This window comes from Theropithecus gelada, chromosome 19, assembly GCF_003255815.1.
Source record: "Theropithecus gelada isolate Dixy chromosome 19, Tgel_1.0, whole genome shotgun sequence".
In the NCBI taxonomy this organism is placed as follows: domain Eukaryota; kingdom Metazoa; phylum Chordata; class Mammalia; order Primates; family Cercopithecidae; genus Theropithecus; species Theropithecus gelada.
Window position 1 is genome coordinate 37736703 of NC_037687.1, and position 12201 is coordinate 37748903.

Consider the following 12201-nt stretch of genomic DNA (forward strand, 5'->3'; position numbering starts at 1 on the left):
ATTGCCCTCCAGCCTGGGAAACAAGAGCGAAACTCGGTCTCAAAAAAAAAGAATTTGAACCCAGGCTTTCCCAGGCTTTCTGGCTCCAGAGTCCATCACATAAGGCTACCATTCAATAAATAATTGCTGCCTTAATCCACCAGAATTACAGAATCACAGTAACTGCGAACACACCCAAACGGCAGTGCAGTGTGTGGACTCACAGGAGGGCAATGCAGACACACAAATAGAAGAGACCCTCTCATATCACACCACAGACCACAGAAAAAGCACAGAGACACATCATAGCAGTCAGGGATTGTCATGACAATTGGTCACAACCACACACAGAGACACAACACACAGAAACACAGGGGCACACCCAGAGCTCCGCAAGTCCCTCCTGTTCCGCTCCCAGCCCCGCTGGGCTGGCCCTCAAGGAAACAGCAGGTTGAGGATGGGAAGGGGGGCCACCCCACTTGTCCGCTCAGCCCGACCGGTTCCACCAGGGCCACAGATGGCACAACCCACCTTGTGAAACCCAAGTGATGACTGACCTATGTTGGGCAACTGGACTCAGACCTGGTCTGGATGCCTGGGTTCTGGGGAGAAAGGGCCTGGGAGCCTGGACTCCTGTATTTCCAAAGGAGGAGGGGGTTGGGTGCCCCATTCCTTCTAAGGGGGAAGAGGAGGATTGGGACCTGGACTCTCAGATCCTGAGGATGGAAGGCTGGGGCCTGGACTCCTAGATTCTGGGAAAAGAGGGGGCCGGAATCCTGGATTCCTCTGTCTTTGATGGTAGGGTTCCAGATTTAGCAAATAAAACTATAGGAAGCCCAATTTAATTTGAATTTTAGATAAATAACAAATACTTTTTTAGTATAAATATGTCCCAAATACTGCATGAAACATACTTATACTAAAAAAAAACTGTTTGTTGCTTATCTGAATTTCAGATTTTACAGGACATCCTGTATTTTATGTGGCAACCCTGTTTGAGGAGGATGTAGGCCGATGCCTGGTGACTGGGCCACCATCACTCCTCAGCCCCCCAGGAGCTCCTCCTCCTGCTCACGGCCCTCCTCGCCCCCAAGCAGGCCACCTCACAGCTTCCCCAGTCTCTATTTCCTCACCTGCATGAATTGCTAGATCTAATTGGGGTCCCCAGGCTGTGTCAGGAGTGAGAGAGGAAACTTGAGGACAACTCAGAGTGTCATCCTGGGAGCCCTAGGGTCCTCAGAGATGACTGACCTTGAGTCACCTGCACCCTTAGTCTGGACAGCAGGGGGGATGGGGCCCTGTGGCTGCCTCCACGGGGCAGTTCTGGAGATGAAGAGAGATGGGAAGCGAGATTCAGAAGAGATTTTGACTTAGGAGACAGAGACCCTGGGATAAGGGCATAGAGACACAGAGCCTGGAAGGAGAGGGACCCAGAGATGGAGAGACAGAGATTTGGAAAGAGATTTGCAGAGATGAGGAAAGAAAGAGAGATTCACAGCTGGAAAGGTGAAGATGCAGGGTGAGAGACAAAGATTCAGAGATGGGGAGACAGGGATGTTAGGACACAAGTGGGAAGGAGATGTTCCTCAGACATCCAGGCTCCAGGGCCAATGATGGACGTGCACCGGCAAGACAGTGAGCGCTGCCGGGAGTTCTGGGGACAAGGAGACTCAACCATCTGGGTGGTGCTGGGAGACCAAGGCTTGGGTCCTAATGTGTTGGAGGCAGGGAGGGGATACCTGGGATCCCAGGCTAGCAGGGCGATCCACCTGCCATCACCCCATACCGTAGGGTGATGACACCACCTTCTCTGCAGGTGACACCCCAGTTTTCTAGTACCTCCTACATTTTTGGGGTGACACCCGTGCTGAGAACCCCACCCAGCTCTAACACTGCTTCCCTCACTGAGTCACCTCCCAACCCCGTCAGGCCTGTTGAGGGGAGACTTTGGCGACTCAGGCATCCAGGCCCCCAGCTCCTTCCCTGCTCAGGAGCCCAGCAGTGTGGAATCCCAGGACCCCTACCTTACTGAGGGATGTGCTCCTGGCCTCATGAGACATGGGAGTCCGGGGCCCCAGCCCCTCCTCCCTCAGACCCAGGGGTCCAAGCCCCCAGTCCTTTGCTCCATTAGGACCCAGGAGTCCCGGGTGACGTCCATGTCCTTCAGGAACTGCGGCTTTTCAGTTCCCAGCCTCCTCCCTTCCCAGTTTGGAGCTGGGGTGAGGTGTGTTTATTTACTTTGGTTCCAACATGAGTCATTCCCCAAAACACACTGCCCCCCATGTGTCTCCTGGCTTGAATGGGGAGGACATTGTCCCCCTCTCCCAGGAAAGTGGGGACATCACTGAGAGTCTGATGAGAGACCCTGAAAGGGGAGTCCCACACAGCACTCTCTCGCACTCCACCTGGCCTCTCTCTCTCCCCACCCATCACCTCTCCCCATTTCCCTACCCTCTAAGCCTGTTCAGTGATTCCCCCACCTGCCTCTCCACTTTTCCATCTCCATCTCTCTTCTGTCTCCCATCTCCCCACATTTTTTTTTTTTTTTTTTTTTTTTTTTTTTTTTTTGAGACAGTGACTGCCTCTGTCACTGAGGCTGGAGTGCAGTGGCAGGAACACGGCTCACTGCAGACTCAACCTTCTGGACTCAAGCAATCCTCCTGCCTCAGCCTCTCAAGTAGCTGGGACTACAGGCACATGCCACCATGCCTGGCTAATTTTATTTGTATTTTTTGTAGAGATGGGGTCTCCCCACGTTGCCCAGGCTGGTCTCCAACTCCTACGCTCAGGCGATCCTCTCGCCTCAGCCTCCCAAAGTGTTGGGATTACAGGCGAGAGCCACCACGCCTGGCCCATCTCCCCTCTTCTTGTTTTTTTTTTTTTTTTTTTTGAGACGGAGTCTCACTCTGTCGCCCAGGCGGGAGTGCAGTGGCCGGATCTCAGCTCACTGCAAGCTCCGCCTCCCGGGTTTACGCCATGCTCCTGCCTCAGCCTCCCGAGTAGCTGGGACTACAGGCGCCCGCAGCCTCGCCCGGCTAGTTTTTGGTATTTTTTAGTAGAGACGGGGTTTCACCGGGTTAGCCAGGATGGTCTCGATCTCCTGACCTCGTGATCCGCCCGTCTCGGCCTCCCAAAGTGCTGGGATTACAGGCTTGAGCCACCGCGCCCGGCCTTCTTGTTATTTCTTTTCACATTTTTGTGCTCCTCTGTTTCTTGGCACCTCTCCATCCCTCTACATCTTCCTGTGTCTCTCCATCTCTCTGAATCTCCTACTGTCTCTCCCTTCTGTCTAGAGGGACTTCCCTGCCTGCCCTTCTGACACTGTGTTTCTGTCTCTCCCTCTCTTTTGGTCTCTGCACACTGACGCAGCTGTGGCCCCCCACACCCCTACCCCACCCCACCCTGCCGCCTTCTCTCCCCTCAGTCCTGGGAGCTGAAGCAGGAGGGGAAGTGGGGTGATGGGAGTGGAGAGGGAGGGCGGGAAATCCCAGTGCAGGGAGAGGGTCGACCAGACCGGCTTGGCTCCCTGGGCACCTCTGTCAGAGCCCCGCCCAGGGCTGCGTGGCCGCCCATATAAGTGGCTCTGGGCTGAGAGGGAGAAGTCAGTGCCTGTGTCTCCACACCTCTGTCTCCATCACTGCCTCGCAGTCCTGCAGGTAGGAGCAACCCCTCTACAGCCCTCTTCTTTGAAGTTGGGTGCCTCTGCTCTGATCTCCCTCCTCCTCATCCCACTCATATCACTCTGTCTCCTTTCGTATCTCTGAATGTCTGTCTCTCGGGACATCTCTGTCCTTCCCAATGCCCCCAAATCCCTCCTTCTTAACTGGGGTGGGCTGAGCTGAATTTAGAAGTCCTGTGGCCCAGCATCACCTCTATGAACCCCCTTGGCCTGGGCCGTCAGACGCGGGGCGTTCCTCCTCATGTCTCTGAGCCTCAGTGTTCATCTGTGAGATGGGCTTGCAGAGGAGTCAAAGTGCTGGGCACATGTGGGCGTTACTGGTGACATCTCTGTGGGCACCTGGCTCTGATATTTCTCCCCTTGTCTCTGATTCTGTCCATCTCCATTTCTTACTCTCTCTCAAGCTCTACCTAGGGTATGGGGAGGGTCCTCTGCCATCTGTCGGGCAGTTGGAAAGCGATGGGCGAGTTTCTCGCCCCCACCCTATCCATTCCCTACTCCTTGTCTCTCCTGGCCAGCAGGCTGACTTGGCCTCTTTCTCCCCAGCTCCTCTCCCCCTGAGAGCCCAGCCCCCGGTGCCCCAGTCCCTTGCCCCCACCTCCCCAGTATCCAGTGTCCCTTGGACAGACTCTGCCACTGTCGCCGCAGCCACTTCTGCCGTCCCCAACGCCACCTCCTCAGGGCCAGCAAGATGCAGTTTGAGATGCACGACAACGTGAAAGGCAAAGGTGGGATCACTGGGTGGACCAGCAACCCTCTCAGTACTGGAACCTGGCCGCCTCCCTCCCCTGGGCACCCTTGCTTCGAAGACAGACGGCGCCTGCTTCCACCCCAGAGGCCCCAGAAATGCTGCAACCCAGAACCCAGGCCCAGACATGGAGGAGGAGGAGGCACTGCGAAGCCCCACCCAGATGTGGTTCCCACCCTTCCTCGGATGTGCAGGAGACCCCCACCCCCAGCCTAACCAGACGTGCAGGACCCAGTAGCAACAGGGACAGACTGGGGTTGCCGGTACCCAGATGTGGCAGAAGGGAAGGGGGAGGCACAGTGGTGCCCCTTCAGTGGGCGGCCTGGTGGCCCCGCCCAGACTGCCCGGCAGAGGGAAGGGTGGCAGAAGTGCAGGGCACAGGAGGTGCTGCGAGGCTGCCAGCTGACCCCTACCCTCCCACCTCTGCAGCTATGTCCTACCCCGTGACCAGTCAGCCCCAGTGCGCCACCACCAGCTGCTACCAGACCCAGCTCAGTGACTGGCACACAGGTCTCACGGACTGCTGCAACGACATGCCTGTCTGTGAGTGCCTGCCTGCTCCCTCTCCAGGCCCAGTGGAAGGCGGGTTTGGGGGAAATTAGGAGAGGGAAGCTCACCTCCAACCTCCTCCCACCGCTTGCTAACCCCACTCCCACCTCCCTTCCTTGGACTCGGAATTCCCACTCTTTAACACTCACCCTTTCCTCAGACTCCCAACACTCCTTAGGATACTACCTCATGCCTTCCTACACTCAACTTCTCAGGCCCTCAACCTCCCCCTTGCACTCAGCTTTCCTCACTGTGACGCCCAGCTCCCTCTTCAAACCATAACTCCTGGCCCAGTGCACTGGCTCACGTCTGTAATCCCAGCACTTTGGGAGGCCGTGGCAGGTGGGTCACGAGGTCAGGAGTTCAAGACCAGTCTGGCCAAGATGGTGAAACCACGTCTCTACTAAAAATACAAAAAATTAACCGGGTGTGGTGGCGGGCGCCTGTAAACTCAGCTACTCAGGAGGCTGAGGCAGAAAATTGCTTGAACCCGGGAGACAGAGGTTGCAGTGAGCCAAGATCGCGCCACTGCACTCCAGTCGGGGCAACAGTGTGAGACTCCATCTCAAAAAAATAAAAATTAAAAATAAAATTAGCCAGGGGTAGTGGCACACACCAGTAGTCCCAAGCTATTCGGCAGGCTGAGGCGGGAGGATTGTTTGAGCACAGCAGATCGAGGCTACAGTGAGCCGTGTGATCACACCATTGCACTCCAGCCTGGATGACAGAGCGCGACTTTAATTTAGTTTTCTTTCTTTCTTTTTTTCTTTTTTTTTTTTGAGACGGAGTATTGCTCTGTCGCCCAGGCTGGAATGCAATGGCACAGTCTAGGCTCACTGCAACCTCCGCCTCCCAGGTTCAACCAATTCTCCTGCCTCAGCCTCCCAAGTAGCTGAGATTACAGGCGCCCACCACCACGCCCGGCTAATCTTTGTATTTTTAGTAGAGACGTGGTTTCACCATGTTGGCCAGGCTGGTCTCAAACCCCTGACATTGTGATCCGCCCGCCTCGGCCTCCCAAAAGTGCTGGGCTTACGGGCGTGAGCCACCGCGCGCGGCCTCCAATTTCTAAAAACAGAGGAAGAAGAAGAAAAAGAAAACCCTATCTTCCAATCGCTAAGCCATCCTCTCCTTGGACTTCTAATTCCCTCCGGGACCTCTCCTTGGCTGGGACCCTCATGCCCCTCTGCAACTAATCAGCCGTGCCCCTCCCCGGGGCGGAGCCGTTGGGAGGCCCCGGCTGGCCCGCCCCTGACCGCCTACGCCCCGCCCAGGTCTGTGCGGCACTTTTGCTCCTCTGTGCCTCGCCTGCCGCATCTCCGACGACTTCGGCGAGTGCTGCTGCGCGCCCTACCTGCCCGGAGGCCTGCACTCCATCCGCACCGGCATGCGGGAGCGCTACCACATTCAGGTGCGCGTGGGACTGGGGACCCGCGGGAGCAGGGAGCTGGGGACTGGCCTCCTGGGACCCACGGCAGGGCTCCTGACCGCTCTCTCCCACCCTCTAGGGCTCCGTCGGGCACGACTGGGCGGCCCTCACCTTTTGTCTGCCCTGCGCGCTCTGCCAGATGGCGCGGGAGCTGAAGATCCGAGAGTAAGGAAGTTCCCTGTCTTCCCCGTCCTTTTCCACCAGTCTCACCTCTGGCCTTATCTGGCCACTCCTGGGAGGGACTGCCTCACCACCCCTGTCTCGCTGCCAGAAATACACCCACAATAAAAACCTGAAAACCAACTCCGCCTACATCCATTTTGTCCCAGGGTAGGAATCTGGGTGGAGAGAGAGGATTGGTGAGAGAGGTGGGGACACTACAGATGCCTACGTGTGACCCCGCCAGGCAGTGTGTGACTTTGGCAAGTTATCCCTCCCAAACCCCAGGCGCCCTCACCTTAACAAAGTAAAACCACTAACGCTTTAGCTGCAGACTCCCTGCGTGAAGCTGCCTGCACTCTGAAAATAAGCAAAACCAGAAAGTCAGTCTTGGGAGGGCGGGGGGCACTGAAGTTCAAAGGAACAACACAGGAGAGCGCCCTTGCTTGCTCCATGCCTATGGACTGTTTGGCCTGCACACAATTCGAACAGGCGTCGGCGACTTTTGTCTCCAAAGCAGAGAACTTCCAAGCTTAAGGCTCTCTGGAGCTAAAAAGGAATATTTTTTTCTTTTTTTATTTTTTCTTTTTTTTTTTTGAGACGGAGTCTCACTCTGTTGCCCAGGCTGGAGTGCAATGGCGCGATCTTGCCTCACTGTAAGCTCTGCCTCCCGGGTTCACGCCATTCTCCTGCCTCAGCCTCTCGAGTAGCTGGGACTACAGGCGCCGGTCACCACGCCCGGCTAATTTTTATTTTTTTTGTATTTTTAGTAGACAGGGTTTCACTGTGTTAGCCAGGATGATCTCGATCTCCTGACCTCGTGATCTGCCTGCCTTGGCCTCCCAAAGTACTAGGATTACAGGCGTGAGCCACTGCGCCCGGCTCCTCCTTCTTCTTCTTCTTTTTTTTTTTTTTTTTTTTTTTGAGGCGGAATTTCGCTCTTGTCGCCCAGGCTGGAGTGCAATGGCGTGATCTTAGCTCACCACAACCTCCGCCTCCTGGGTTCAAGCAATTCTCCTGCCTCAGACTCCCAAGTAGTTGGGATTACAGGCATGCGCCACCATCCCCAGCTAATTTTGCATTTTTGGTAGAGAGGGGGTTTCTCCATGTTGGTCAGGCTGGTCTTGAACTCCTGACCTCAGGTGATCCTCCCACTGTGGCCTCCCAGAGTGCTGGGATTACAGACATGAGCCACCGCGCCTGGCCTAAAAAGGAATTTTTAGGAACTGTCTACTTCAATCAATGCTCTTTCCTGCAAAAGCAACCAACAGCAGATCAAAAAATGTTCAGGTCTCAAAATTGGACAGACCTGGGATCTAATCTTGACTCCTCAACATTTAGCTGTGTTATCTTAGTGAATTCATAAACCTTTCTGAACCTGATTCCCCCTCTGGGGCTAACAATCCCTAGCATGTCATATGGCTATTGTGAGAACAAGAGATGGAATAGGGGGAAAGGCCAAAATGTGAACTCAAATCACTGTGGGCTGGATGTGGTGGCTCCTGCCTCTAATGTCAATGCTTTGGGATGGCTGAGGCAGGAGTATCACTTCAGGCCAGGATTTGGAGACCAGCCTGGGCAACACAGCAAGACATCTCTACGAAAAATTTTTGAGCCAGGAGCAGTCACGCCTGTAATCCCAGCACTTTGGGAGGCTGAGGCAGGAGGATCACTTGAGCCCAGGAATTTGAGACCAGCCTGGGCAACATGGCAAAACTGTGTCTACAAAAAATACACAAAAATTAACCAGGCATGAGGCTGGGCGTGCTGGCTCATGCCTGTAATCCCAGTATTTTGGGAGGCAGAGGCAGTTGGATCACCTAAGGTCAGGAGTGCAAGACCAGCCTGGCCAACATGGCAAAACCCCGTCTCTACTAAAAAAAACAAAAAGTAGCCAGGCATGGTGGTGGGTGCCTGTAATCCCAGCACTCAGGAGGCTGAGGCAGGAAAATCACTTGAACCCGGGAGGCAGAATTTGCAGTGAGCCGAGATTGCACCACAACACTCCAGCCTGGATGACAGAGCAAGACTCCTTCTCAATCAATAAATAAATAAATTAGCTGGGCATGGTGACGTGCACCTGAAGTCCCAGCTAATTGAGAGGCTAAGACAGGATGATCACTTGAGCCCAGAAGGTGAAGGCTGCAATGAGCTCACAGGATGAGACCCTGTCTAAGAAAAAAATAAGAAAAAGAAAAAATTTCTTAAAATTAGCTGGGCAAGGCTGGGCTTGGTGGTTTACGCCTGTAATCCCAGCACTTTGGGAGGCTGAGGCGGGCGGATCACGAGGTCAGCAGATCGAGACCATCCTGGCTAACACAGTGAAACTCCGTCTCTACTAAAAATACAAAAAATTAGCGGGGCGTGGTGGTGGGCGCCTGTAGTCCCAGCTACTCAGGAGGCTGAGGCAAGAAAATGGCGTGAACCCAGGAGGTGGAGCTTACAGTGAGCCGAGATCACGCCACTGCACTCTAGCCTGGGCGACAGAGCGAGACTCCGTCTCAAAAAAAAAAAAAGTTAGCTGGGCATGTGGCTCACACCTATAGTTCCAACTACTCTGGAGGCTATGGTAGGAGGATCGCTTGAGTTCAGAAAGTCAATGCTGCAGTGAACTGTGATCACGCCACTGCACTCCAGCCCAGGTAACAGAGAAAGACCCTGTCTCAAAACAAAACAAAATCATTGTTTTTTGTTTTCTTAAGACAATCTCGTTCTGTCACCCAAACTGGAGTGCAGTGGCACCATCTCAGCTCACTGCAACCTCCACCTCCTGGGTTCAAGCAATTCTCGTGTCTCAGCCCCACAAGTAGCTGGGATTGCAAGCATGTGCCACCATGCCTGGCTAATTTTTCTATTTTTAGTAAAGACAGTGTTTCACCATGTTGCCCAGGCTGGTCTCAAACTCCTGACCTCAAGCAATTCGCCTATCTTGGCCTATCAAAGTGCTGGGATTACAGGGGCAAGCCACCACACCTGGCCAAAATCATTGTTATTATAATATGTATAATATAGCAACTATTCTAATTTTTTTTTTTTTTTTTTTTTTTGAGGCAGAGTCTTGCTCAGGCTGGAGTGCAGTGGCACGATCTCGGCTCACTGCAAGCTCTGCCTCCCCGGTTCATGCCATTCTCCTGCCTCAGCCTCCCGAGTAGCTGGGACTACAGGCGCCCGCCACCTCGCCCGGCTAATGTTTTTGTATTTTTAGTAGAGATGGGGTTTCACCGTGTTAGCCAGGATGCTCTCGATCTCCTGACCTCATGATCCGCCTGCCTCAGCCTCCCAAAGTGCTGGGATTACAGGCATGAGCCACCATGCCCGGCCTATTCTAATATTAATATATTACTATTATTTGCTATTCTCTCTCTCTCTGTTTCTCTGGAGCTGTATCCACTCATTGAGTGACATCTTCCCTCGGGATATCTAAGAACCATCTCAAATCTAACATATATAAAACCTAACTGCTGAGGTACCCCAATCCCCAAACCGCCTAGTCTTTGCCATGCCAAGAAACAGCAAACTCTACCCGTTCTGTTGCTCAGTCACTTTCTCTCTCACCCAGTGTCCAATCTGTCAACAAATGCTGCTGGTTCTCCCTTCAGAATATATCCAGAATCTCACCACTTCTCCCTGCTCTGCTATCCCGACCTTGTTCCAGCCACTCTCCTCTTCAATATGGACGCAGGGGCTTCCTCACTGGGCTTCCCACCCTCTTCTACCCCTTTAGCCTCTTCCTCCCAGGGGAATCCTGTGAACACCTACATCAGAGCCCATTCCTCCCAGGCTCAGAATCCTCCCATGGTGCCATCCCTGACAGAGTGGAAGCTTGAGTCCTCACCGTGGTGCAGGGACCTGCAGGATATGGCTCTTGTTCCCTCTGTGACCTTGTCTGCCTATCTCCCCTTATTCCCTCTCTGCGCCAACCACATGAGTCTTGTTTCTCTGAAATGTCAGGCACACTCCAACCTCAGGGCCTTTGCACTGGCTGTTCCCTCAGCCTGGAATGCTCCTCCCTCAGATGTCCCTCTGGCTCACTCCCTCATTGCTGCTCATGTGTCGTCTTATGAGAGAGGCCTTCCCATCCCACCTATGTTAAATAGCAAGTCCCAGGCCAGGCACGGTGACTCAAGCCTGTAATCCCAGCACTTTGGGAGGCCGTGGTGGGTGAATCTCTTGAGGTCAGGAGTTCACGACCAGCCTGGCCAACATAGTAAAACCCTGTCTCTACTAAAAATACAACAATTAGCCAGGCATGGTGACAGGCACCTGTAATCCCAGCTACTTGGGAGGCTGAGGCAGGAGAATCATTTGAGCCCGGGAGGCAGAGACCGCGCCATTGTACTTCAGCCTGGGCAACAAGAGCAAAACTCCGTCTCAAAAAAAGAAGAAAAAAAAAGCAGTGCCAACCCCCTGCTCTCTCACTACCTTTTCTATCACTTTCCAGCATGCAGCATCATTTACTTTTTATTGGGCACCACACTGGCTTATCAGCTCCATGAGGGCAGAGACCTTGTTCACTACTCTGTCCCCAGCTCCCAGCACAATGCGGGGCCCATTGTAGGCAATCAGAAGACACTGGCTTAGAAAAGGGAAGCAACTTTGGAGGTAATATGTGGGGCAACGGAGACAGGCTTGTGAGTGGCCCGTCTCTTAATTAGCCCTGAGTTCTTAGGCAACAGAGCTTTTGAATGGGCAAAATGGAAAACCAAGCCAGCACCTCCCAGTGATGACAGGAAGATTAAGACTCACATCAAGCACCCAGCACAGTGTCTGGAGGGCTGTAGGCTCTCAGTAAAATATTCCCTCTATCCCTGAAATCCCCAAGGGGTTGGGAGCCACACATAGCCTAGAACTCAGGCATCCAGCCTTCCATGCCCAGACTCTCTCCCGCCTCAACATACGCCACTTGCACTCAGGTATGTGCAGGCAGAAGTGATAGTGGAGGGCTGACATGGAGGGAGGAACACGTACCATAGGGCATTTGTGAGAGTCAGGGAGCGTGGCTATGCATCCCAGAGAAAAGGCCCAGTCATGGTGCAAATCGTCTTCTCAGGAGGTTGAAGCTACAGTGCGCCAAGATCACATCATTGCACTCCAGTTTGAGTGATAAAGCAAGATCATCTCCGAAAAAAAAAAGAAAAAAGAAAATACCGTGTTATTCCTGGCCCATAACGGAGATTCACACACCCTCTGAGTCCAACACATCGTCCTCCTCTGCTGAGCACCTGATGAAGCAACCAGCTTGCACTTAGGAGCGGGGTTGTGCAGAAAAGATTACATTGTTTAACACACCCAGCAAGATGCCTACACTGCTGAGGCTGATGGAGGGATCTCCAGCTCCCACCTGGGAGGAATCAGGGCTTTTGTTTGCCCACGTGCATACCAGGTAAAGCAGCTCTCACAATGCTTTCAGTTTTGGCTATGACTCTCATCATGAAAGTAGAGAAAGCTCATTGTTCTAGGGTCTCATTTCATTCTCGGCCCTGCCTGGTTTGAACCCTTCTATCAGGGCCTGGAATAAAATCTGTGCCTGAGTTAGGCATGGTGGCTCACACCTATAATCCCAACACTTTGGGAGGCCAAGGTGGGAGAGGATCACTTGAGCTCCAGAATTCAAGACCAGCCTGGGCAACATGGTGAAACCTCATCTCTACCAAAATT

The 12201-nt window shown here is 53.5% G+C and overlaps 1 protein-coding gene across 2 annotated transcripts; it reads left to right on the plus strand.

The window, feature by feature from the left end:
• The first annotated feature begins 3589 nt into the window (after positions 1 to 3589).
• CNFN (cornifelin) lies at positions 3590 to 6687 on the plus strand. Of its 2 annotated transcripts, XM_025366280.1 has the most exons (5): positions 3615 to 3635; positions 4307 to 4386; positions 4836 to 4949; positions 6230 to 6366; positions 6464 to 6687. In XM_025366280.1, the coding sequence occupies exons 2-5, from the start codon at positions 4350 to 4352 to the stop codon at positions 6551 to 6553; spliced, it is 378 nt and encodes a 125-aa protein (XP_025222065.1). In that variant the 5' UTR covers positions 3615 to 3635; positions 4307 to 4349; the 3' UTR covers positions 6554 to 6687. The 2 variants fall into 2 exon arrangements, with proteins under 2 accessions (XP_025222066.1, XP_025222065.1); XM_025366281.1 differs by lacking the exon at positions 4307 to 4386 and having other exon boundaries at positions 3590 to 3635.
• The last annotated feature ends 5514 nt before the right edge of the window (positions 6688 to 12201 follow it).